This window comes from Cetorhinus maximus, chromosome 10 (assembly GCF_964194155.1).
Source record: "Cetorhinus maximus chromosome 10, sCetMax3.hap1.1, whole genome shotgun sequence".
Taxonomy (NCBI): domain Eukaryota; kingdom Metazoa; phylum Chordata; class Chondrichthyes; order Lamniformes; family Cetorhinidae; genus Cetorhinus; species Cetorhinus maximus.
The window spans coordinates 47,754,669-47,782,255 of NC_135888.1; the positions used below are offsets into that span (position 1 = coordinate 47,754,669).

The window sequence follows — 27,587 nt, forward strand, 5'->3', positions numbered from 1 at the left end:
AAAGGCAAAAAGACTGCAGCCCCCTGGTTTAATGAGGTGTTCCTTGAGCATCTTTTGGTCGGCATGGAGGCCCGACGATGATGTCCTCTACCCCTCGCTCTGGCCACAAGAGAAGCAGCAACCTCATTATTCCAGCTTGGGAGGTGGTGACAGCGGTGGTCAGCGCCAATGCCCTGCAAAAGAGGACAGCCACCCAGTGCCACAAGAGGATGAATGGTCTCCTCTGTTCCGCCAGGTTAACCCACTCTTCTCATCATTCTCAACAAACACACTCACAATCCCATCACACATCCACAGGGATCTCGCTCACTGCCAGTTCAAGGGACATCACCATTCACTCTCTCACACTCACCCTCATTGTCCTCAACCCGTTCATGAGACCACTCACCTCCCACACAAACTTATCATCTGGCCTGGCAGACAACCTGCTTACACTCTCTCCACCTCTATTCATGCAGGACAAGCTGGCACACAACAACAGGGAGAGGTTGCAGACTGGTAGAGGAATGCTTGACATCAAGGTCCTTATGGACTTTGAAAATAGTCATACAGCTGACTGGCGACAATCTGGACTATTTCTGCGTTGATGGTGAGGTTGGTGGTGCTCTACCAAGTGAGAGTCCAGCAGTGCAACATCCATCAGACAACCATGCTGTGAGTGGTGTGTCCTGTTTCACAGGCCACTGCCATGCACCAGTTATCTCTCCTTGCTTTCCCAGGCACATCTGGAAAACAGCTGACAGAGTCCATGACCCAGAGCCTCCAATCAAGCCCTGAAGAGGAATCTGAAGTCACCTTCCTTGAAGTCCCATCACAGTGCTCACCCACACCCTCCACCAGCGCAGGGACACCTCAGTGAGACCTAGCTTTAGAGTAGCCCCGGGTCCACAATCTGGTGAGCACATCGCATTTTCTGATCCACAGCAGGTGGCAACAGGGACTTCCCAGGTCTCCGGCACTGGGAGGACTGCTGGAGGCCAGAACATTGCTGAGTCCGAGTCAGATGATGAGCCTCTGGACTTGGTCATGTCTCAGTTGCTGGAGCTGCAAAGGCAAGCTCGGGAACATCAGGAAGGGATGTTCACTGCACTCCTCAGATTGCAAGGCACAGTGGAGGAATCCGTCTGCCTTCATCCTGAGGTGATAGCGCCGGCATGCCAATGCACCGAGGTCAACACTGGTAGGATGGCAGTCGCCATGGAGACCTTGGTCCAGGATGTCACTCCTGCACTGCTGCGCGGACTGAATCCCATCAGTTATGCCATAGTTGGCCTCCAACAGTGTGTATGCGACACGGGTGCCAGGCAGCTCAATCCCACTCCAGTTTCTCCTTCTCCTCAAGGAGTCAGCCTGGGGCCCTTGGGCACCCATAGGGAGGAGTATCAGCAGGTGTACACCCCGGGGTCATCCACTCAGGTGACTCTGGGATGGTCCGGTCCATCCTAATCCCCTCTTTCTGGGGCCCCAGCAGCTCCAGCTGCACTGGCCGAGGAGGGTGCCACTGCCACACAGCAGGACCCCGAAAGCAAGCCAGGGCCCTCTAGGTCTTGGCCCTCCAGAGGATGCCTGCCAAGGTCATCACACACAGGGCATAGCAGTCAGCAGGCTGCCTCCACCTCTGCTGTGGATGGACGGGGGAAGCACCAAGACGTAGCAGCAGGGTTAGGAAGGTTAAGAAGATGTAGTTTCACAGCCTGAGCATGGGTGTTAATCACTTGTACATAATGTTCACTTTTATAAATAAACTCCCAAGAACGTCTCCTTGCTTATGGCTCCTTGTTCTGATGAGCAATGTTCGTGTCACTCAGATGTGAATCCTTTCTGCACAAGATAAAGAAAGGTGTCCCAGTCCAGGGCCTCTTCCCTGTGCAGTGTGTAACCTGCAGATCAAAGTGATAACCCAGCCTTACACTCACTGGACACATTACTGATGCCTGCACCTTGATGGTGCTTGTTATTGCTGCCAGAATGTCGTGGGCAGGCGTCACAGAGCTCCATCATTCTCTGTGTGTGCTCTCAGCACCTTTAAGGTGGGGCTGGTCCCCATCTCTTCAGCATCTGTGACCAGTGTAGCTGTGCTCCTGAAGGGCTCAGGTGCTGAAGGCGGACAAAGGATCTGGTGCATTTAAAGTTTCACAACTGCATCTCCATAATATGACCCTGATCACAGAGTACAAGTGAGCTGCCCTCAGCCAGACAGAAGTCATACATTCTCAGAGATGATGTGAAGATCTATGGAGTGTCCTCACTGTATGTCGTCATCATTCTCCTGGAATCTAGTGGCTATTAGGGCCTCCACTGCGTCTCCATGACAGGAGCCTTATCACAGAGGGTATGTGGTATCCCCTCCCTACATGTCATCATCATCCTCCATGAATCTAACAGCTATGAGGGCCTGTCAAGTACCGTCATTGTCGCCTTTGAGGACCTCCTCACCTTCATCACCATCGACGACTTCCTCATCGGAGGAGACCTCCATCTCCTCCTCAGGCAGCTCCTCTCCCCGTTGGAGCACCAGGTTGTAAAGGGTGCAGCAGGTGACGATGATGCGTGACACCCTCTGTGGACTATATTGCAGGGCTCCACCAGACCGCTCCAGGTACCGGAACCGCATCTTCAGCATCCCGATGGTCGGTTCTACCAAAGTGCGAGTTGCAGCATGAGCCTCATTATACCTTCGCTCTGCTGCAGTCTGAGCTGTCACATGGGTGTCATCAACCACGTCCTCTGTGGGTAACCCTTGTCTCTGAAGAGCCACCCCTTCAGCCTCTGTGGATCCTGGAAGACGTCAGGAATCTGAGACCGACTGAGGAAGTTTGAGTCGTGGACGCTCCCTGGAAACTGTGCACAGAACCTGCAGGATGCGTTTCTGATGGTCGCAGACCAGCTGCACATTCAGTGAGTGGAAGCCCTTGTTGCGATGGAGACCTGAGCACCACGTGAGTGCAGTCGATCAACCCTGCACCTGTGGGAAACCCGAGATCTGGGCGAATCTAATCGCTCTTGCATCCTGGCTGTCCGGTCCCGGGTGAAATGCACAATGTTGTGTGTCCTCACGAAAAGGCATCCGTGACCTCATGGATATATTTATGGTCGGAGGCTTGTGAAATCCTACAGAGGTCACCTGTGGAGCCCTGAAAGGAGCCACAAGCATAAAAATGGAGCACCGCGGTCACTTTCATGGCCACTGGCATTGAACGCCCTCCATGTCCCTGTGGCGCCAAATCCTGCAGCAGGTGGCAAATGTGACCGACCAGTTCCCTAGACATGCGCAGTCTTTGGCGACAATGGTTCTTGGTCATCTGCAGCAATGAAAGGCGGCATATATAGACCCTGGGTCTAGCTAGGTGCCAACCAGTGACAGCTACTGAGGCTCTTCAGCACTGTGTGTGGGAGCCCCAGCCGCCCCTTCTTCCTGAGGGTGCTGCCCCTCCCTCTGCACAGCCAGGCGCCTCCGCCACTCTCTTCTCTGTTGACTCTGCGCTCTTTACACCATGAGTCTAGTTCACCAGGCTCCATGATCCTGATATTGTACTCCTGCAGGATTAAAGGGAGACGCGTGGGTTAGCATGGGTGTATTAAGAATCTCTCTTGGTTAAGTCTGAAGGCCCCTTAATGCATCCCGGAGAGTGCTGGCCACCTGGATGGCCAGAGTTTAGTGCACTGCATGGCTGTCCAAAACCCCACCCACCTCCACCCCCAACTCCACTTGACTGATTAGCGGCAGCTTTGCCCATTGGACTGCATGCTGTGCTCTCAGCTCAGGCACAGACATTCGCCTAACCCACACTGCAAGGCTGCACTGTTAGCTTGAACCATGGGGGAGACTGGTGCAAACCAGGATGCTGACATTGCAAGGGGCTGTGAGCGCCTCCACCAGTGACTGCTCCATGGCCAGTTTTAGCAACGAGATTGTACAATGTGCTCAGTCGTCCAACTGTTCTGCAGTCCACTAAAATGTCATTAGTTTGCAGTCTGTGCCCAAGGGGTGAAAAGCTCTGGAGCACTTTGTGGCACTTTCATGCCTCTGCGTTGCTTGAGTGGGCAGATAAACTAGAGACCCAACTCCACTCGTGTTAATGTGGCTGTGCCTGACTGTCTCAGCTGTGGAGGAATGGTCACTTTTTATACAAAGTTTCCCTGATGTGTGGCCGCTTCCCTCTCCCCACCCCCCACGTGCTTGTACGCTATCTTCAACCACAGGGCAGGCCTTGCCCTCCCCCCCCCTCTAACAAGCCTGAACTCCAGGGCAGTCCTTGCCCCCGCCGACCCCCCCACAACACGCCACAACCTTGAAGTCCAACAGGCGACCCTTGCGAGTGCTGTGCAACCTTACTGTGCACTCACCTCCGAGTTCCCCTCAAAGTACAGCCTGCCAAGTGCATGCCTTTTATATGCTGTTCTGAACCACGTCAGCATGATTGCACGCGGCGGATAATCAAGTGGGGGTCATGATTCCGGTGGGCTGGCTTTATGCATTTATGCATTGCATTACAATGAGGTTCCCAATGTCCGCTGGCGGGAAATGCAGTTTGCCATCAACAGGCTGAGTGGATGATCGCAAACTAGTTTCACGACATCGTGAAATAGATTTCTGACCTTCTCTCCATATTGTCCACTCACACCGCTGAGCATGCCTGATGCCAGCAGGCATGGAAAACTCTGCCCGATAAGTACAAAACATGACACTTAACAAGGGGAGTGGTATACAGTCAGTCCAGTTGAACATTGGTCTGTGGGGTTCCGATCGATTGTGGCACTGACTCTTGCTGTGTGTAGCTGACCATGGCCTCCCTCTCTCTCTTGGGGGTGTGCACCGTTTGCTCTAACAAGCTCTTCCTTGACACCCTTTTTGGCTCTGGTCTTTGTGGTATATCAGTTGAAACTCAATTTTAGTCCACTTGATTGGCTTACAGTTACTTTATCATTCATTCATAAACACACAATAAGCTTGTATATTCCTCATAACCCTCTAAAAGGGTATTTCCTGTCCTTTATCTTTTGCAAGAGACTCAGAGTCCACACCTTTGGCTGATACAGCCAACTCAACTTCTGCCATTGTGATTTGCACAAATCTTGACATGTTTTAGGCAGAACTAACAGCCATGCTTTGCTTACTGAATTAACAATCATGTATTGCTTCTCAGTATCTCATAAACTTATATACTCAGGGTCAAATAGGACTCCAACCTTACAAACTGCGGCTGTGTAAGGCTATTCCGCCAACTTAATTCATCAATCCACGATAAGTCAATTGAAAATTCCAAAACTATGATTGGTAGATTTTTGTTAGGCAAGTGTACTATGGGATATGGACCCAAGATGGACAGATGTGTTAAAACACAGAACAGCCCATGACAGAATCAAATGGTAGCAAAACAGCCTCGAGGGACTAAAAGGCTTGCTGCAGTTCTTATCTTCCAAGTGCTCAGGTCTCATCTGGATCCCAGCAGTCTCTGTAGGTCGATGTACAATGGAAGGAAGATGATTGATCATGAGAAGCCTGGTGGGAAATTGAATTGGGATGTAGGTGACATGTTGGGGATAACAGGAGCAACAGAAATAATTCTAGACCTTGGGACTCCAGACGAAGAGGATGGATTAAGAAAGTTGTGCTTGATTTCAAAGACTTAACAAAAGTTCACAGCTTCAGAAGGGGACTTGGTGTCATCATCCAAATTGAACAGGTCACGCTTCCAAAGTGCTCAGACTATCCTTTTAACAAATGCGGCGATTGGAAGTAAATAGAGAAATGAGTCAGGACTATTTATATTTTGCCTAACAGACAATGGCCAGAATTTTATGCCTTGCGAGCAGGAGTGCACTTGACCCGAACAGACATTAAACAGTGCGAGATGACGTTGAGCGAGCGTCCCGACGCCATCCCGTGTGTGACCAATCTCCAGGTCGGCGGGTGTCAGAGCTGCACCCGCCAACAATTAAAGGGCCACTTAAGGCCATTGAAAAGGGAATTGATCCCAATTTTACATTGTCTGTGCGATTTTGCACTCATTGCATGGGCAAAACGGGCAGGTGGGCAGCCCACTTCTAACAAAATCACATCCAAGGGTGGGATAAAAAGGGTCAGCAGCATTGTCAGTGTGAGTAGTGAGGAGTTTAGGAGATAGTTTGCTGCTGCTTGCTTATTCGAACTTGACAGCTTCATCTCTGAGCTTCATTCTTAGCATTTCTAAGCTTAATTTCAGGACTCATTGGTGTCTCCAAGGCCCCCAGAGAATTCAGACAATGTGGACCCTCCCAGGTATCAGACAACCTTCCCTTACCCTGGGAATGGGGATTGTGGTCTCTGCTGGTGGCACCTCCTCTGAGGAGGAAGAGAGGGACAGAAGGGAGAGGAGGCTACATGTCCCAATGCAGTTTCCAGGGTAGGGACCTATGTGTCTAACACGGTCTAGGATCTATTCAGTGACCCAGCCTCTACTGCCGTCTGGGGAAGAGAATGCCAAAAATATACGACCCCCAAGGAGAGAAATTACTCCTCATCCCAGCCTTGAATGGGAGATCCCTTATTTTAAAACTGTACCCCTAGTTTTAGGTTCCCACCCCTCAGCACCTACTCTGTTAAACCCCCTCATTTTCCAGTCTCTGGATGGTTAGAGACCTTCCGAACAAGTCTCCAACTCTGAGTTCAAGTCTGTGACTTCAGAAGGTTCCAACTTACATACCTGGATAGTTACGCAGGAAATGTTAGCCAGGAATAAACATGTCTAACTCCTAGGTAACTATACAACTGACACCCCCTCCCCGAACTTCCGACTCCCCTCCGACCCACTGACTCCTCCCTGACCCTCCAATTCCCCCGACCCAACCTGACCCAGCCTCACCACCCTACCACCCTACCCAGCTGGCACCCTGGCACACACCTGCCCTGCCACCTACCCTCCCTGCCATGCTACCCAACTGGCACCCTACTGACCCTAACCACCCTACACACACTGCCATTCTACCCACTTACCCACTTCCTCACTCACACTTATTCATTAACACAGTGAAAAGTTTTTAAATATTCCAAAGCTTTTCACTGTGTTAGTGAATGAAGACTTAGCAAAATACGGTAGCTAGTGCCATAAAAACTGGTTCACCTATCCTGATATCTCCCTATGTGGCTCGATGTCAAATTCTGTTTGATAACTACTCCTGTGAAGGGCCTTGGGATGTTTTACTGTGTTAAGGACGCTATATAAATACAAACTGTTGTGATTGAAATGGTTGCATGTGCACTGTGGGAGTAAAATGGGCACACCAAGACCAATTTAGCAAAAGTTCTGCACTTGATCTGCACACATGTTGAAGCAACTGCGAAATTTATCAGGAGCTGTTTTTTAAAGTGGTTTTCTTGATAGGGTTTGCCAGCTGTGGCTTTGCCTATTCCTGGAGGACTCATTGTGCGACCTCCCCGCTGATATCAGATCGACCTCAAACAGCAACTCCCCATCACTGATATTTTTACAGTGAATAAAATATGTGCACAATGAATGAAAGAAACAAACTAGCTTTTTGAATAACAATAAATAATAGCTTTTTTAAATCCTCAATGCTTTTTCTCCTCGGTTTTCTCACACCAATATCTAGGAGATGAATCGATGGGCCTGAAGTTTTCGTTTGTCGAGCGTTCACGATCGGTGGGCCCAGGGGTGGATGGGAAATGGGCCTCTGGCACCTGATTGGCCCCCCGACCGCGATTTCACGCTGGCTGGCCAATTAACGGCCAGCTGAAATGCTCAGCACTGCCGGGATGGGGGCAGGAGGAGGGCGGGTGGCGACCTGACTGAGGGGACGGGTAAGCGCTGCTGGTGAACTCCCCGAAGGCAGACATCTGCCCCCGGGGAGACTGAAGGAAACGAAAAAATGCTGCGAAATATGTCCGTGCAGCACAATCGAGCACCTGAAAGCATAACTCATTAAAAAAACAGTCCCCACATATCTCTTGTTATTTTACTTCCCCATGGAGATTTCATCCCGCCCTGGATCCAGGTTTGAGCAAAAACGTGAGAATGGCCCATCCGCCAGCTGTAAACGTGGACGGGCCACGTAAAATCGTTGTTAGTTGCATCAGGAATGGGCTCAATTGTTGGCGGGCGTGCTTCCCACTGCCCCGCGCGTGCCCGCTGAGTGAAATATCGTGCGAGGGCGCAATGCAGTCAGGAGGTTTGCCCGACGTCATCTCGCGCTACTTCATGTCCGTTCGGGTCGGGTGCACGTCCATCCGCGGGGCGTAAAATCCTGGCTGTAATCCCCAGAAATTCAAGGACAGTCCTGCTCAGTCGCTGCTTAAACCAGTCATTGGGTGTCTGAAAATGCTGATGTGGGCTGAGCGGCTCTCTCAGCGCCCCTGGGAGCGGCTCTCTCAGCGCCCCTGGGAGCGGCTCTCTCAGCGCCCCTGGGAGCGGCTCTCTCAGCGCCCCTGGGAGCGGCTCTCTCAGCGCCCCTGGGAGCGGCTCTCTCAGCGCCCCTGGGAGCAGCTCTCTCAGCGCCCCTGGGAGCGGCTCTCTCAGCGCCCCTGGGAGCGGCTCTCTCAGCGCCCCTGGGAGCGGCTCTCTCAGCGCCCCTGGGAGCGGCTCTCTCAGCGCCCCTGGGAGCGGCTCTCTCAGCGCCCCTGGGAGCGGCTCTCTCAGCGCCCCTGGGAGCAAGCTGCAAGTGCTGGCCCTGCTCTGCTGATCTTTTCAGGAGCTGCCTGCGACCTAATCCGTGATTGTCAGGACCCAGGCAAATTTTAAGAAAGGTTAAGATGGGGCTGCCGGAGCAGGAGTGCTTGTTGTGACTCCTATGGCAAATCTGTGAGCAAATACCAGTCCACGATGACCTCTTCCCTATCTCTATCTCCTCAGCTAGGTCTTACCTGAGGGTTGCTGTTGTGAAAGAGACTGGAATTCCCTCTGGCCTCTCCGAACACAGACAAGAGCTCATTCAGCCCTAGTTGTTTTCTCAGAAAAGGGGCCATGAAATTAACATTAAGGAGTGAAATCAGGAAGCACTTGTCCACACAAAGAATAGTGGAAACCTGCAGCAATACCCTGTCACCACCTGCCACCCCCCCATACCCCCTCCCCTCACCCCCCATACCCCCTCCCCTCACCCCCCATACCCCCACCTCTCACCCTCCCCATACCCCCTCCCCACCCCCCATACCCCTCCCCTCACCCTCCCCATACCCCCTCCCCTCACCTCCCCCATACCCCTCCCCTCACCCTCCCCATACCCCCTCCCCACCCCCCCATACCCCTCCCCTCACCCTCCCCATACCCCCTCCCCTCACCCCCCCATACCCCCTCCCCACCCCCCATACCCCCTCTCCTCACCCTCCCATACCCCCTCCCTCACCCCCCCATACCCCCTCCCCTCACCCCCCCATACCCCCACCCCTCACCATCCCCATACCCCCTCCCCACCCCCCATGCCCCTCCCCTCACCCTCCCCATACCCCCTCCCCTCACCCTCCCCATACCCCCTCCCCACCACCCCATACCCCCTCCTCTCACCCTCCCCATACCCCCTCCCCACCCCCCCTCACCCTCCCCATACCCCCTCCCCTCATCCTCCCCATATCCCCTCCCCTCACCCTCCCCATACCCCCTCCCCTCACCCTCCCCATACCCCCTCCCCTCACCCTCCCCATACCCCCTCCCCTCACCCTCCCCATACCCCCTCCCCACCCCCATACCCCCTCCCCTCACCCTCCCCATACCCCCTCCCCTCACCCCCCCATACCCCTCCCCTCACCCCCCCATACCCCCTCCCCTCACCCCCATAACCCCTCCCCACCCCTCTATACCCCCTCCCTCACCTCCCATACCCCCTCCCCTCACCCCCCCATACCCCCTCCCCTCACCCTCCCCATACCCCCTCCCCTCACCCCCCCCATACCCCCTCCCCTCACCCCCCCCCCATACCCCCTCCCCTCACCCTCCCCATACCCCCTCCCCTCACCACCCACCTCCCCCTCCCTCAAAAAAAAAGTTGAGGCTGGGGGACATTTGGAACTTTCAAGATTTATTTCAAAATCAGCAGGTTTTTGATAGCTAAAGGGATATGAAGCTAAGGCAGGTAAATGGAATTGAGGTACAGATAAACCATGATCTAACTGGATGGTAGACAGGCCTGAGGGGCTGAATGGTCTCCTCCAGTCCCTGGGTTCCTCCTGGCAGCATTTCTAGATTTTGAACTGAATTTGAACAGCACTGCCACCTATCGGACTGCAGTGATAGTGTAGCCACTGTGCTCTTGATCCCATTGGCATATTGCACGGCAATGAGTCCAAGAAGCAGGCACATCATGAAGAACGGCAGAAGTGCAACATTAAAATGGCCACAGACACCAGTGACATGTAGATGCTTTTTCAGTGATGCGCACTATGTTTTTAAATCAACAGAAAATGGTTTGCCGACATATTTTCATCAGAACATTGCCTCTTTAAAAACAATTTAGCAAAAACACAGTGAACATGACAATGATAGCAAAATAAAGCAGCTATTTCGAAATGAGAAGTTAATCTGTGGACTGCCTGAAGATCAGGTAGATGAGATGTAGCGAGCATGAGTATGCGTGGTGTCAGGGGAATGGCTCAGCTCCTGACTCCCCTGAGCCTGTCCACTATCTACAAGGCACGAGTCAGGAGCGTGATGGAATACTTTTGCCTGGATGAGTGCAGCTCCAAAACACAGGAAGCTCAACACCATCCAGAACAAAGTGTCCCTTCACTACCTTAAACATTCACCCCCTGAACCGGCATTTATTGCCCATCACTAATTGCCCTTGAGAGGGTGGTGAGCTGCCTTCTTGAACTGCTGCAGTCCATGTGGTGTAGGTACAGGGAGGGAGGGAGTTCCAGGATTTTGACCCAGCGACTGTGAAGGAACGGCGATAAATTTCCAAGTCAGGATGGTGAGTGGTTTGCAGGGGAACTTCCAGGCAGTGGTGTTCCCCTGTGTCTGCTGCCCTTGTCTTCTAGATGGTAGTGGTCGTGGGTTTAGAAGGTTCTGTTGAAGGAGCCTTGGTGAGTTGCTGCTGTGCATCTTGTAGATGGTACACACTGCTGCTACTGTGCAAGGGTGGTAGAGGGAGTGAATATTGAAGGTGGTGGATGGGGTGCCAATCAAGCGGGCTGCTTTGTCCTGGATGATGTTGAGCTTCTTGAGACGTGACCCTTGAATCGAAGGACAGCTGACGCCAATCCCAATCCCTTGATTGGTAGGAAAGAGTGACCACCCTCCCTAGATCAGGAATGAGGGATTCCTCTGATTGGATCAGTAGGAATGTGTGATCCCTCTCATTCGATCTGCAGGAATGAGAGATCCCTCTCACTAGATCAAAGGGAACGCTTCTGGACATGGCCACCCTGCAGCTGGACAGTGCAAACGAGTGCATGGCTGGAGAGCTGGTGCGGGAGAGAAGGCTTTAGATTTTTGGCGTATTTGGACAGGTTTTGGGGGAGATGAGGGCCGGACGGGTTGCACCACAACAGGGCAGGAACCCAATATCTTGGTGGTGAGGTTTAAACTAGCTTAGGTGGGGGATGGGACCCTGAACCTGGATTCAGAAGCAAAACTGGAAATAGAGGCAGAAAATTAAAAGCAAGTATGGCAGCATGAGGATACAAAGGCTAGAAAATAGACAACAAAGGAGTTGTTCAGTGATTAGTGGTATATTACTTTGTTGCAAGGAATCTAGTGAATAAGGCAGATGAGTAAAGGCAAAATAAACATTTGGAAGTGTGATCTCATAGCTATTACTGAAACATGCCTTAAAGAAGGGCAGGGATGGCCCATCAACCAACCCATAGAGAGGGGGTTAAAAAAGGAGGGGGTCATAATATTGCTTAAAGAAACAATGACAGCTGTGGGGAGGGATGATATGCTAGAAGGGGCATCAAAAGTAGCTATGTTGGGTGAACTGAGGAACTGAATGGGGCAATCACAGTGCTGGGAACGTACTATAGATCGCCAAACAGTCAAGGGGCAACAGAAGAGCAAATACATAGACAAATGTCTAGGCAAATCTCTGAGAAGTGCAGAAATATAAGGACAATAACAGAGAGCGATGTCAACTACCCTAATTACCTGGGATAAATTCAGTGTAAAAGGTGCAGAGAGCACAGCATTCTTAAAATGTATTCAGCAGAATTTTTTTAGCCAGTATGCAGCAAGCCCAACAAGAGCAAGGGCAATTCTGGGCTCAGTTTTAGAAAATGAAGATGAGTAGGCAAAAGGGGTATCAGTGGGAAAGCATTTTATTGGTAGTGATCATAATTCAGTTAGATTTTGAGTTAGTTATGGAAAAGGTTAAAGGTAGACCAAGAGTAAAAGCTTAAAATTGGGAAAAGTTCAAATTATTTTCTCTTTCATGGGATGTGGGCATCACTAGCATTTGTTGCCCATCCCTAATTGCCCAGCTTGCTTGGCCATTTCAAGAGGGCAGTTAAGAGTCAACCACATTGCAGTGGATCTGGAGCCACATGTACGCCAGAGCAGCTAAGGACAGCAGATCATTAGCTGAATTAGACGGGCTTTTACAACAATCAATGATAATAGTCATGGGACAATTACTGAGACTAGCTTTATATTCCAGGGCCAGGGTTTTACGTCGCTTGAGCAGGCGCATGCCCTACCCGACAGGGCATACATGAGAAGACATCGGACGGATGTTCCAATGTCATTGCGCACTTGCGCGATATTTCGCTCAGCGGGTGCGCTGGGCAGTTGGAAGCGTGCCCGCCGACAGTTAAGCCCACTAAGGAGTCAATTGAAAGCAATTTTACGGTTGGCGAACGGGCCAATCAGGCTGGTGGATTTCACATTTTTGCCACAACCTCGATCTAAGCTGGGATGAAATGTAATTTAAAAAGCTCCCTGGTGACTGATGTTTTTTGGGTTCTGCTGTCAGGTGCTTGAATGTGTTGTATAGACACACTTTGCTGCATTTTTTCTTCTCATTTAACCTGTACAGGTCTGCAGTTCCCTGAGGCAGCTCTGTGCCTTAAGGGAGTTCGTTAGAAGCGCCCACCCGCACCCTCACTTTTCTCAGCGCCCACCCTCTTCCTGCCGGGGCAGCGCTGAGCTTCTTTCGGTGGGCGTTTTGTACTGGCTGCCCGTTAATTGGCCAGCCGGTGTGAAATTGCATTTTGCGTCTGCTTCCTGGCCAGACAATTGCAAGATCCCGACAAGCGTAAGGTTCAGGCCCAGGCTAATTAATTGAATTCAAATTCCACCAGATGCCATTGTGGGATTTGAACCAGTGTCCCCAGAGCATTAGCCTGAATCTCTGGCTTACTAATCCAGTGATATCACCACTACATCACCATCTCCCTGGAATTTGACTAAACTGAGGAGTGATTTGTCAAAATTGGACTGGAAACAGCTACTTGAAGGTAAACGAGTGTCAGAGGTATTCAAGGAGGAGGCATAAGACAATTCAGAACAATGTGTTCCCCACAAAGAAAAAGGGTGGGTCGCCAAAATCTAACCCTCCCCCTGCCCCTCCTGCTGGATGTTAAAGAACATACAGACAGGGCAAAAAAAAGCTCCTGTCAGATGCCGTAGGTTTAATACAACAGGAAGCTGAGAGGAGGGTGTAGAAAGTGCAGGGGTGAAATTTAAAATGAAATTAGGGAAGCAAAGAGGGCGTAAAAAAAAATATTGGCAAGTAAAATCAAGGAGAGCATGAAAAGTTCCATAAATATATAAAGAGCAAGAGGATAACGAAGGAAATAGCAGGATCAATTAGAGATCAAAAAGGTAACGTGTGTGGAGGTGTAAGACATCGTCATGGTTCTTAATGAATGCTTTGCATCTATTTTCACAAAAGAGAGTGATGAAGCAGACAATGTAGCTGAGGAGGACTGTTAAATATTGGTTGTGGTAAACATAGTAAGGGAGGAAAGTATTTAATACCCTTGAAAGTGTTTAAATCACTAGGCCTTAATAAGACCTATCCTTAGCTGCAAGGGGAAGAAATAGCAAAGGCTCTGAGCATCATTTCCCAATTCTCTCTGGCTACAGGCATGGTACTGGGGCACTGGAGGACTGCTAATGTTGTACTGTTACTTAAAAAGAGAGGAAGGAATAGTCCAAGTAATTATAAATCAGTCTAACCCTAATGGTGGACAAATTATTGGAAAAAATTCTGAAAATTGTGATTTGAAAAGGCCTGGATTAATCAATGACAGTCAGCATAGGTTTGTTAAGGGAAGTTTGTACTTGACTAACTTGATTGAAATTTTTAAAGAGGTAACAAAGAGACAGACTGACCAGTAAATCAAAAGCTCCAGGGATCGAAGGCAAAAGCGGCAAGTTGAATCCAAAATTGGCTCAATGGCAGGAAGCAAAGGGTAATGGTCAATGGATGATTTGTGACCAGAAAGTTATTTCCTGTGAGGTTCCAAAGAGTTTGCTACTGAGTCCCTTGCTGTTTATTAAGCAATTATTTAGACTTGCATGTAGAGGACATGATTAAGAAACTTGCAGGTCTTATAAAAATTGGTCGTGTGGTTGACAGTGAGGAGGAACACTGTAGGCTGCAAAAAGGTATCAATGGACTGGTCAGATCAGCAGAAAAGTGGGAACAGGAGTTCAGCTGGGAGAAGTATAAGGTAATTCATTTACAGAAGGCTAAGAAGGCAAGGAAAACTCAATAAATAGTTGGATGCTGCAAAGTGGGGAACAGAGGGATCTTGGAGCAGATGCCTGAAGATCTCTGAATGGAACAGGACAGGTCGAAAAGGTGGTCAACAGGACAAGATAGATACTTTCCTTTGTTGGCTGACACCCAGAGTATAAGAGCAGGGAGGTTATGCTAAAAATGTTTAAAACACTAATTAGACCACAGCTAGTGTACTGCATATAGTGCAGGTCACTGCATTATGGAGATGGTGGCACAGTGGCCCAGGCTAGTGCTCTGGGGACATGGGTTCAAATCCTACCACGGCAGCTGGTGGAATTTGAATTTAATAAAAATCTGGACTGTAAAGTAGGTCTCAGTAATGATGACCATGAAATTATCATCAATTGTCTTAAAAACCCATCTGCTCCACTAATGTCCTATAGGGAAGGAAATCTGCCAACCTTACCTGGTCTGGCCTACATGTGACTCCAGACCCACAGCAACATGGTTGACTCTTAACTGCCCTCTGAAATGACCTAGCAAACCACTCAGTTCAAGGGCAGTTAGGGATGGGCAACAAATGCTGGTCCTGCCAACGATGCCCACATCCCATGAAAGAATTAAGAAAAAGGATGTGATTGCACTATATAGGGTACAAAGGAGATTTACAAGGATGTTGTCAAGAATGGAAAATCTTAGCTAAGGATGAAAAAATTGGATAGGCTAATGTTGTTTCTTAGGAATGGAGGAGGCTGAGGGCAGATTTAATTGAGGTGTAAAAAGATATGAGGGGCCTGAATAGAGTGGATAGGAATGACCTATTTCCCTTAACAAAAAGGGGCAGATTTTAAGTAATTGCTGAAAAGATTTGAGGTGAGTTGAGGAATATTTTGATAGTAGTGGGGATCTGGAACTCTCTGCCTGAAAGGATGGTAGAGACTCTCATTGCATTTAAAAATACTTGGACATGCACTTGAAGTACGCTAAGATATAGGGTTACCAACCAAGAGCTGGAAAAAGCGTTTCTCAGCTGGCTTCGAGATGATGGGCTGCACGGCCTCTTTCTGTGCTGCAAATTTATGTTTCTATATCTTCAAGAATGAGTGATCGTGCTCACAAGATCAGTAGGAATAGTAATCCCTCTCACTGCGTCTCATTAGTAGGGATGTGAGATCCCTCTTATTGGATCAGTAGGAATGAGAGATCTGCCTCATTGTTTCAATGAGAATGAGAAACCCCTTTTGTTGCATCAATATGAATGAGAAATTGCTCTCACTAGACCCCCCTACTTTGATCCCACTAGAGCACCAGGGATGAGGCATTCTTTCCCAGATATGATCTGGGATCAGAGCTTTCGCTCAGTAGCTGTCTGGAGATTAACCATTTCTCCCATTGCAGAGATCAAATATTCATCCTACGAGGATGTCAGGGATCAGATTGTCCTCTCCGAATGGAGAGTTCTTCCAATTGCTGCAATTAAACAGTTTCTTTATCCATAATCATATTGGGCATTCTAACTCTGGGAATGGGAGGAGGGGATTGCTGTCCAGATATGATGGATGATGGAGACCCACACAGCCCCTACACAGCACCAGCAGAGACAAGGAACTCCTTTTGCCAGAAATGCAGGGGATTAAACTGCCTCAAAGCTGTTGCCGGGGTCTGCATAGGATTAAGCCTTTCCTGATGCAGGGACCAGAAACTAATCCATGGGCATGGATGCACCCCATTCCTTCCAACCTCACTAGTGATTGCAAACTCCCTCCATGCCAACACCCTACAGGGATTCAACATTCCCCTGAACTCCAGCAGTGATCAGACACTGCCACTACTCAACTTCAATATAATGTATTCCCATACCAGGCGATGGCCTTCAGCAAGCCCCAAGACATGGGGAGATACGATGTTAATCTAAATTTGTTAGTCTCACTATCTCCCCCCGCCGCACTGTAACAATACATATGCAGCAAATTGGCATACAGCCAATCAAAGGGAAGATCTCACAAAACCAGAAGCACAGTCACACTCACAGAGCCAGTGTCACAGTGCCAGTGGCACAGAGCCAGTGTCACAGAAACTGCATCAAAAAGCTAGTATCATAAAACCACTCACACCGGACCCATGTCACAGTGCCAGCAATATGGAACCGGTATCATAGAGCCAGTGTGAAGGAGCCAGCATGACAGAGCAACATTTGTAATGGCAGTGTCTGACAGACAGGTACAGAAAGCCAGTGTCAAACAGCCAGATTCACAAAGCCTTGTCACAGATTCATTTTCATAGAGTCAGATTCACAGATCTAGTGTCACAGGGTCATAGAGCCAGTGTTACACAGCCAGTGTTGCATGGCCAGTGTTACACAGCCAGTGTTGCTTGGCCAGTGTTACACAGCCAGTGTTACATGGCCAGTGTTACGCAGGCAGTGAAATGAAGCCAATACCACAAGGTCAGTTTAACAGACATTGCTTCAGAGTCAGATTCACAGAGCCAGGATTACAATGCCAGTGTTATGTCACAACAGATCCAGTGTAGTACAACCAGTGCCACAGGTCCACTCTCATGGAGTCAGTTTCACAGCACCCGCATCGCAGCCAGATTCACAAAGCCATGTCAGTCTCAATAGCCCATTTCACAGAGCTAATGTTATGTAGCCAGTCACCCAGAGCCAGTGTCCCAGGAACAGTGTCATGGAGCCATTTCAAAGTGCCAATGCTAATGATTCATATTCACATATCCAGTGGTGCAGGGCTAATGTCATAGAACCAGTGTTAAAGACCCAGTGTTGTGGAACCAACATGACAAGGCCTGAGTCACATATCCAGTGTCACAGAGATAATGTCTCAGAGCTACTCTCATGGGTCCAGTGTCATGGAGCCAGTGTCACTAAGCCAGTGTAACAGAGCCAGTGTCATTAAGCCACTCTCACAGATCCAGAGTCATAGAACTAGATTAATACAGTCAGGTTCACAGAGCCATTCAGGGAGCCAGTTGCACAGATCCGGTGTCTCAGAGCCAGTCTCACAGAGCCACCTCATAGACCCAATGTCACTGACCTAGATTCACAGATCTAGTTTCAAGGAACTAGTGTTACACAGCCAGTGTTACACAGCCAGTTTGATGGTGCCTTTGTGACAAGGCCAATGGAACAGAGCCTATGTCATAGGAAAGTGTCACAGAACCAGTGTCAGGAAGTCAGTTTTACACAGCGAGTATCACAGAGCCAGCCTCACAGTACAGATACACAGAGGAAATGCCAGTCAGTCACCCAGGGTGCCAGTGTCATACAGCCAGTTTCACAATGCTAATGCTGCAGAGCCATAACAACAGAATCATTGTCACAGATCTAGAGATTTAGAGCCAGTGTTTCAGAGCAGCGTTATGGAGGTAATTCCACAAGGCCAGTGTCACAGGGCTAGTATCACCAAGCTACCCTCAGAGAAACCACCCTCACAGATCCAGAGTCACACAACTAGATTCAGCCAGTGTCACAGAACCAGTGTCACAGACCTAGTTTCACAGTGTCAATCTCACGGAACCAGATTCACAGATGGAGTGTTGCAGGGTTGTAAAGCCAGTGCCTTGGAGGCAGTTTTATGGAGCCAATGCCACAAAGCCAGTGTCACACAACGAGATTCATACAGCCAGTGTCATTGAGACAGTGTAACAGAGCCAGCCTCATGGAGCCAGTGTCAGAAAGCCAGTCGCACAGAGCCAGTGCCACAAAACTAGATTCATACAGCCAGTGTCTCGGAGTCAGTATCACAGCCAGATTGACAGGGTCTGTGACTCAGAGCTGGCCTGACAGAGCCAGTCTCAGAATCAATGTCACAGATCCAGTTTCACAGATCCAGTTTCACAGATCCAGTTTCACAGGTCTAGTGTTCGAGCCACTGTTATGGAGGCAATGTAGGCATATGGATTGCAAAAAGGAGGGGTGGGGCCAATTAGAAACCAAAAGTGGAATTTACACCTGGAGGCGGGTTGAGGGGGTGGGGTGGGGGGTGGGGGGTGGGGGGGTGCGGAAGTGGGGCTGCGGTGATGGTAGCTGAAGTATTAAATAAATACTTTGTATCTGTCTTTACAAAGGAAGAAGATATTTCCCAGGTCATGGTGAAAGGGGGGGCAATTCAGATATTGGATTGACTAAAAATTGATAAAGAGCATGTATTAGAAAGGCTGGCTATGCTTAAAGCTAAGTGATCAGGACCGGATGAGATGAATCCAAGGATATGGAAGGAAGTGAGAATGGAAATTGCAGAGGCACTGGGCATAAATTTTCAGCCTTCCTGAGACTCAGGGATGGTGCCAGAGGACTGGAGAATAAACCCAGCAACTACAAACCAGTCAATTTAACCTCTGTGGTGGGAAATGATATCCTGGGACAAAGTTAAGAATCGCTCGGACAAATGTAGATTAGTTAAGGAAAGCTAGCAAAGAGTTGTTAAGGAAAAATCACATTTGACTAATTTTCTTGAGTTTTTTGAAGAGGTAACAGAGAGGGTTGATGAGGGTAATGTTGTTGATGTGGTGTACATGGGCTTCCAAAAGGCATTTGATAAAATGCCACACAATAGGCTTGTTAGCAAAGTTAAAGTCCAGGATAGGATGAGAAGGAAAAGAGAGGCTTTTAGCAGGTACAAGGGGAGCAAATCAGCAGAGGCATTAATGGAGTACAGAAAGTGCAGGATGGAGCTTAAGAAAGCAATTCAGAGAGCAAAGAGGGAATAGGAGGAAGCTCTGGCTGTTAAAAGTCAGGAAAATCCCAAGGTATTCTATAAATATATCAATGGGAAGAGGGTAACCAGGGAAAAAGTAGGGCCCATTAGGGACCAAGGGGGCAATCTATGGGTGGAGCCAGAGGACATCAGTAGAGTGTTGAAGGAATACTTCACATCCGTCTTCACCCAAAAAAATGAGGATGAAGGTATGGAACTCGGGGAGAGAGACTGCGAGGTTCTTGAGCAAATTGATGTAGGGAGTGACAAGGTATTGGAGGTGTTGGCAGGCATAAAAGTGGACAAATCTCCAGATCCGGATGATTTGTATCCCAGACTGCTGAGGGAGACAAGGGAGGAGATCGCAGGGGCTCTGACCCAAATTTTTAATTCCTCTCTGGCCACGAGGGAGGTGCAAGAAGACTGGAGAACAGCAAATGTGGTTCTGCTATTTAAGAAGGGTTGTAGAGATAAGCTAGGGAACTACAGACCAGTGAGTCTCGCGTCAGTGGTAGGGAAACTATTGGAGAAAATTCTGAAGGAGAGAATCTATCTCCACTTGGAGAGGCAAGGTTTGATCAGGGATAGTCAGGGTGGCTTTGTCAGAGGGAGGTCATGCCTAACAAATTTGATTGAATTTTTTGAGGAGGTGACCAGGTGTGTGGATGAGAGTAGTGCAGTTGATATAGTTTATATGGGTTTCAGCAAAGCCTTTGACAAGGTCCCACATGGGAGACTTATACAGAAGGCAAATGCACATGGGATACAGGGTAATTTGCTAAGGTGGATTCAAAATTGGTTTAGTTGTAGGAGACAGAGGGTGATGACAGAAGGCTACTTTAGTGACTGAAAGCCAGTGTCCAGTGGCATACCACAGGGATCTGTGCTGTATCCCTTATTATTCGTCATTTATATAAACGACATAGATGACTATGTGGGGGTTAGGATTAGTAAATTTGCGGATGACACAAAGATTGGCCGGGTGGTTAACAGTGAGGTTGAGTGTCTTGGGCTACAGGAAGATATAGACAGGATGGTCAAATGGGCAGATAAGTGGCAGATGGAATTTAACCCTGAAAAGTGTGAGGTAATACACTTTGGAAGGAGTAATTTGACAAGGAAGTATTCAATGAACGGCATGGCACCAGGAAGTTCTGAGGAACAAAGGGACCTTGACATGTGTGTCCAAATATCTCTGGAGGGGCATGTTAGTGGGGTGGTGAAAAAGGCATATGGGATACTTGCCTTTATCAGTCGAGGCATAAATTACAAAAGTAGGGAGGTCATGTTGGAGTTGTATAGAACCTTGGTGAGGCCACAGCTGGAGTACTGTGTGCAGTTCTGGTCGCCACATTATAGGAAGGATGTGATTGCACTGGAGGTGGTGCAGAGGGGATTCACTAGGATGTTGCCTGAGGTAAAACATTTAAGTTATGAAGAGAGGTTGGATAGACTTGGGTTGTTTTCATTGGAGCAGAGAAGACTGAGGAGGCGACCTGATCGAGGTGTACAAGATTATGAGGGGCATGGACAGGGAGCAGCTGTTCCCCTTAGTTGAAGGGTCAGTCATGAGGGGACATAAGTTCAAGGTGAGGGGCAGGAGGTTTAGGGGGATGTGAGGAAAAACTTTTTTACCCAGAGGGTGGTGACAGTCTGGAATGCGCTTCCTGGGAGGGTGGTGCCTCACATCTGTTAAAAAGTACCTGGATGAGCACTTGGCATGTCATAACATTCAAGGTTATGGGCCAAGTGCTGGTAAATGGGATTAGGTAGGTAGGTCATGTGTTTCTCACGTGTTGGTGCAGACTCGATGGGCCAAAGAGTCTCTTTTCCACTGTGTGATTCTGTGATTCTGTGAGAATATAAGGGACAGTGGCAGCATGATTACGAAATTGGCTGAATGATAGAAACCAGAGTAGAGGTGAATGGTTATTTTTCAGAGTGGAGGATGGTACACAGTAGTGTTTCCCCGGGGGTTGGTGTTAGGACCCCTGCTTTTCCTTGATACCATCACTGGCCTTGTGGCATTGCCTCCATAACAGTGACCTGGAGCACTGGATGTATATCTCTAGATCTGTGACATTAAATCTGTTTTTATTAATGACCTAGACTTGGGTGTTTGGAGCACCATTTCAAAATTTGCAGATGACACAAAACTTGGAAGTTTTGTGAACTGTGAGGAGGAAAATGATAAACTTTAGGAGGACAAAAGCAAGTTGGTGGAGTGGGCAGACAAGTGGCAGATGAAATTTAATACAAAGAAGTGTGAAATGATTCATTTTGGTTGGAAGAACGAGGAGGCGCAAAAGGATACAATTCTAATGAGGTCGCAGGAACAGAGGGACTTGGTGATACATGTACATAAATCATTGGAGATTGCAGGACATGTTGAGAGAGTGATTAATAAACCATTCAGGGTACTGTAGAGTAGATGTACAGAGCCACTCTCAGAGACTCATTGTCACAGGCCAATCATGCAGAGCCAGTATCATAGAACTAGATTCATATAGCCAGTGTCTCAGATCCAGTGTCATACAGCCAGATTCACAAAGCCAATGCCGCAGATCCAGATTCACAAGATCAGTTTCACAATTCCAGTGTAACAGAGCCAAGTAGTCACAAAGAGCCGGTATTACACAGGCAGACTCACAGTGCCAGTGTCAGTGTTACACATGCAGATTCACAGTGCCAGTGTCAGTGTTACACATGCAGACTCACAGTGCCAGTGTCAGTGTTACACAGGCAGACTCACAGTGCCAGTGTCAGTGTTACACAGGCAGATTCACAGTGCCAGTGTCAGTGTTATACAGGCAGATTCACAGTGTCAGTGTTACACATGCAGACTCACAGTGCCAGTGTCAGTGTTACACAGGCAGACTCACAGTGCCAGTGTCAGTGTTACACAGGCAGATTCACAGTGCCAGTGTCAGTGTTACACATGCAGATTCACAGTGCCAGTATCAGTGTTACACAGGCAGATTCACAGTGCCAGTGTCAGTGTTACACAGGCAGATTCACAGTGCCAGTGTCAGTGTTACACATGCAGATTCACAGTGCCAGTATCAGTGTTACACAGGTAGATTCACAGTGCCAGTGTCTCAGAGCTAATGCTGTATAGCCAGTCTCACAGAGCGAGTTTCACAGTGCCATTGTCATGAAACCAATGTCAGGCTCCTAGTGTCCTAGTGCCGTTTGCCCAGGACCAGTGTAGCAGTGCCAGTGTCAAATTGCCAGTATCACAGATCTTGTATCATACAGCCAGTATCACACAGCCAGTATCACAGAGCCAGTATCACACAGCCAGTATCACAGAGCCAGTGTCACAGAGCCAGTATCACAGAGCCAGTATCACACAGCCAGTATCACAGAGCCAGTATCACATAACCAGTATCACACAGCCAGTATAACGGAACCAGTACCTAGAGCCATTGTCACAGAGGCAATATCACAGCCCCGGTGCCACCGAGCCAGTACCACAGAGCCAGTATCACACAACCAGTATCATGGAGCCAGTGTCACACAGCCAGTGTCACAGAGCCAGTGTCAGAAAGCCAATGCTGCTGATCCAGATTCACAAGATCAGTTTCACAATTCCAGTGTAACAGAGCCAAGTAGTCACAAAGAGCCGGTGTTACACAGGCAGATTCACAGTACCAGTGTCAGTGTTACACAGGCAGATTCACAGTGCCAGTATCAGTGTTATACAGGTAGATTCACAGTGCCAGTGTCAGTGTTACATAGGTAGATTCACAGTGCCAGTATCAGTGTTATACAGGTAGATTCACAGTGCCAGTGTCTCAGAGCTAATGTCGTACAGCCAGTCTCACAGAGCAAGTTTCGCAGTGCCATTGTCATGAAACCAGTGTCAGGCTCCCAGTGTCCTAGTGCCCAGAACCAGTGTAGCAGTGCCAGTGTCAAATTGCCAGTCTCAAAGCCAGCATCAGAGTGCCAGCCACCCAGACCCAGTACCAGAACCAGTATCACAAAGCCAGTAACACATGGCCTGTACCATAGAGCCAATGTCACAGAGCCAGTATCACAGAACCAGTATTCTAGAGCCAGTACTACACAGCCAGCACCACACAGCCAGTACCATAGAGCCAGTGTCACAGAGCCAGTGCCACAGAGCCTGTATCACAGAGCCAGTGTCACAGCCAGTATCAGAGAATCAGTGTCACAGAGCCAGTACCACAAAGCCAGTGTCACACAGCCAGCACCAGAGAGTCAGTGTCACAGAGCCAGTGTCACAGAGCAAGTGCCACAGAGCCAGTGCATCAGAGCCAGTGCCTCAGAGCCAGTGTCACAGAGGCACTATCACAGAGCCAGTGCCACAGAGCCAGTGCCACAGAACCAGTACCACAGAGCCAGTACCACACAGTCTTCAAACAACTGAGGAGCTGTTTTTTTTGCAAGCTCCAGTGATACATTTGACCCTGAGAAGGAGAGAGGGTTAAATTGCTTACTACACGTCATTTTCAACTGTTTATAATATTCTTCTGTGTCTACATATTTTCTCTGTGCACATTACTCATCAGAATAAAAAAAGGAACTTTGAAAACAACGACCAACACTCGTATGACAGCAGGCGAGGACCAAAGGTATATTTGCATGTAGACTGCACGAGCCAGCAATCGTAAACTAACGGAGTAGCCGAGCCACAGTCACAGAATGACCAATGAGACTGTTCTGGTAGCACGCTGTTAGTTTCAAACAGATTCTTTTGGTTTGTTGATGAGAATGGTTAAAGAACATACGTCGCCCCTACCTAACCAAATCTTGTTATAAGGACACATGCATGTTTAATAAAGACTAACTTGCAAGTTTCTTAAAGTACATTCTAGAATCAAGCCATGACGTTTTCCTCCGACTTCACCCTGTTTAAGACTCTTATTTTTTTGAAAGACAGACCAACTCTCTTTCAGGTTGAGATGCTTTTTTCCCCCTCTATTCTACTCTATCAGATGCACGCACCCTTTTTTTGGTCTTGTTCTATCTTAGTTTGCATGCCCAGTACAGAGAACTCTGTAGCTCACATTGGCTCCACACGGGCCCAGTTATTTGATCGCCTTTAAGCTGATCTATGCTGGAGATCAAAGGCGTCGTTGATGGAAAAAGGCCGAAAAGGATGGTTTTGGACAGATCGTGTAGTAATTCTGAATCCCTGCACCAACTACAGGCTGAGAAGGTCCTACAGTTTGAACCAGGCACCACAAACATGACATCAATGCTGCTAGAAGCCAAGGAGTTGGAGGCAAGAGTCATCATCCTGTCAGCCAAGTAAGTGGCAAACTGTCCAATAACATAAATGCCAGTTAATATATTCTGTGTGTCTGTCTCATCCCAGGTCCTGTCCCTGAAGTTTGTAACCTGTCCTCCACCCTACGATTTTGCAAATGCCCAGCTCCATCCACTAGAGTCTGTCTGTACCCATTCTCCTGGTCTGTAAACTCCCCATTCCATTCCCCACTCCCACACCCCACTCCATTCCTCTGGTCTGTACACTCCCCATTCTGTTCCTTCTGCATCTATCTGTATCCATCTCTTTCCCCAGAATCTCTCTGTATCTAGATACTTTCCCATGTAAGTCTGTGGACCCAGCTGTTTTTACTAGACGCTGTCTCTACCAGCTAAACTTCCACTGCACTTATCTGTAGCCAGCTCCGTTTCCCCGGAGTCTGCGCACATGCAGTTCCATTCCTTCTGCATTTGTCAGTACCCAGCTCTTTTCACTTTGTGTCTCTCAATCCAACTCCTCTCTGTCTGCCTATGCCCAGCTCAATCCTACAGTATTCAGGGTATATGACTGTACCCAACTCTGCTCCCCAGAGTCTGGCTGTACCCAACCCTACTCCCCAAAGTCCGACTGTACCCAACTCTACTCCACAGAGCCTGATTGTACCCAGCTCTACTCCCCAGAGTATGACTGGATCCAAACCTGCACCCCAGAGCCTGGCACTACCCAACTCTACTTCCCAGAGCCTGACTGGACCCAACTCTGCTCCCCAGAGCCTGACTGTACCCAACTTACTCCCCAGAATCTGACTGCGCCCAACTCCATCCCACAATCGTACACAGCAAAATTTGCCTCAGTCCGCCTGCACTCAGCTTCATTTCCCCTGAAACAGTTTGTATCTAGCTGCATTCCTTCAGCACCTCTATTCCTGGTGATTCTGTCTGTACTCAGTACTGTTCCCCCAGACGCTATCAGTACACAGCTTCATTCCCAGAGTCTTTCTGTTCCTAGTTCAATTTGCCTCATTGTGCCTGCATCCAGCTGTATTCCCCATATACTGACTGCATTCAGCAACAATCCCCACAAGTTGTCTCTCCCCAGTTACCTTGCCTCTGCATATCTGTTGTACCCTGATCTATTCTCCAGAGCTATTTATGAGGCACCTTATGGAATGCCTTTCAGAAATCCTGGTATTCCACATCTACTCATTGTTGTTGGTGGCTTTCTGTTTCTTACAATGATATTTGCGCCTTGATGGTCAACTCTGTATTAAATATCAGCGGATGTGTCTCAGGGGTCCCACTCTGGTATGGCCGTCTCTGCTGTATTTTCTGCAGAAGACAGAGGGCTGACAAGGTACAAGATTCCCCGGCTGCTGTTTTCTCTGGGCTCTCTTCCTGGCCCCAGAAGGAAAAACCAGTAAAATCTGTGAATAAGAATACTGGCCCAAACTGCTCTAGTGCACTTTAAATTGGAATACCAGTAAAAACTGGGAAATAAGAGTATTGGTCCGAACTGTTTTTCCCTCCTGGGGCCTGCTGAGCTTTATGTTTCTGCTCACCTCTTCCAATGTCCCTCCAAACGGTCAGAGGTCACGGCCGTCAGCGACTGACTTACAGTTGCCAGTGTCAATATCCGCCATCTTCATATCTCACTTTCAGGTGTCCTTGTAGTGGAGATAAGGATGCCCAGGAGGTCATGACCCAGTGGTCAGTTTGCTGTACAGAAAATCTTCGGGGATACGACCATTATCAGTCTGATGAAAGTGGCCGAGCCAGCGGAGACGTCATTGGCTTAGTAATGAGTGTATCCTGATGGAATTAACACGGTCCAAGACCTTTGAGCTGCGTGACCTTGTTCTGCCAAGAGATGTCAGGGATACGTCTGAGACAGTGAAGGTGGAAACTGTTCAGCCTTTTCTCCTGCCGAGCATATGTTGTCCAGGTCTCACCACTGTAGAGGAGTGCGCTGAGGGTGCAGGCTTGGTAGACTCAGAGTTTGGTGTTCTCAGTCAGATTGCTGTTGTTTCACACTCTCTTACTCAGCTTGGACATAACTGCTGCAGCTTCTGTGATGTGTGAGTTAATTTCAGCATCAAGTGACAGATTGCTGGTGATTGTGCAGCCGAGATATGTGAAGCTAATACAGAATCACACAGTGCAGAAGAGGCCCTTCGGCCCATCGAGTCTGCACCAACACATGAGAAACTCATCAACAACCTCCAGCATCACATTGTCAATGCTGATAGCTGGCAGTATGGCAACATCCTGGACCATGACATTTAGCTTCCTGATGCTGATGCTCTTTACAAGCATTAGAGGCTGCTCACTTGCTGCTGAAGGTGTTACTCTGAATGGAATGCTAATTTGGCATCATCAGCATAGAGCAACTTTCTGCTGAGGGTTTGGCACACCTTTGTCTTGGATCTCAGTCGAGTAAGGCTGAACAGCTTTGTATCAGCCCTGATATGTAAGCAGACCCCCTCTGTAGATGACCTGAAGACGTATGACAACTGCGACAAGAGAAGACAAGAGGCACATGACAAGAGTATACCAAGGAGTGTCAGTGGCAGAACACAACCCTGTTTTACCCCACTGCAGATCTCAAAGGGTTCTGATGTTGCCCTGTCACAGCTGACCTTACCCACCATGTTGTCATGGAAAGAGGAGATCACATCGAGCAGCTTCAGCAGAACTGAGAAGATCATGTCCGTTGTAGATCCTCCAGTTCTGAAACCGTACTGGGATTCGGGATAGATGCATTCAGCCAGGAGCTGCAGTCTGACAAGGGCAACAAAGGCAAATACGTTTCCCACAATGCTCAGTAGGGCGATGCCTTGATATTTATTACAATCGCTGCAGTCGTCCTTGGTTCTTGTACAGTATCTTTGCAGCACACATATCCTGGGGCACTGCACCTTCCCTGCAGCAGAGACAGAGAAGTTCATGCAGATGCTGCAGGAGTGCCAGTTTCTCTTGCTAGATGAGTTCAGGTGGTATAGCATCAGCACATGGAGCTGCCAT

At 48.7% G+C, this 27,587-nt stretch overlaps 1 protein-coding gene across 1 annotated transcript in view; it reads left to right on the forward strand.

The window, feature by feature from the left end:
* LOC144686145 (glutamate receptor ionotropic, NMDA 1-like) overlaps positions 1-27,320 on the forward strand; it is a 62,819-nt gene extending 35,499 nt beyond the window's left edge. The window contains exons 4-5 of the mRNA XM_078551288.1: positions 24,508-24,608; positions 26,996-27,320. Coding sequence (XP_078407414.1) covers positions 24,508-24,608; positions 26,996-27,320 — 426 coding nt within the window. The remainder of the gene's footprint in view (positions 1-24,507; positions 24,609-26,995) is intronic.
* The last annotated feature ends 267 nt before the right edge of the window (positions 27,321-27,587 follow it).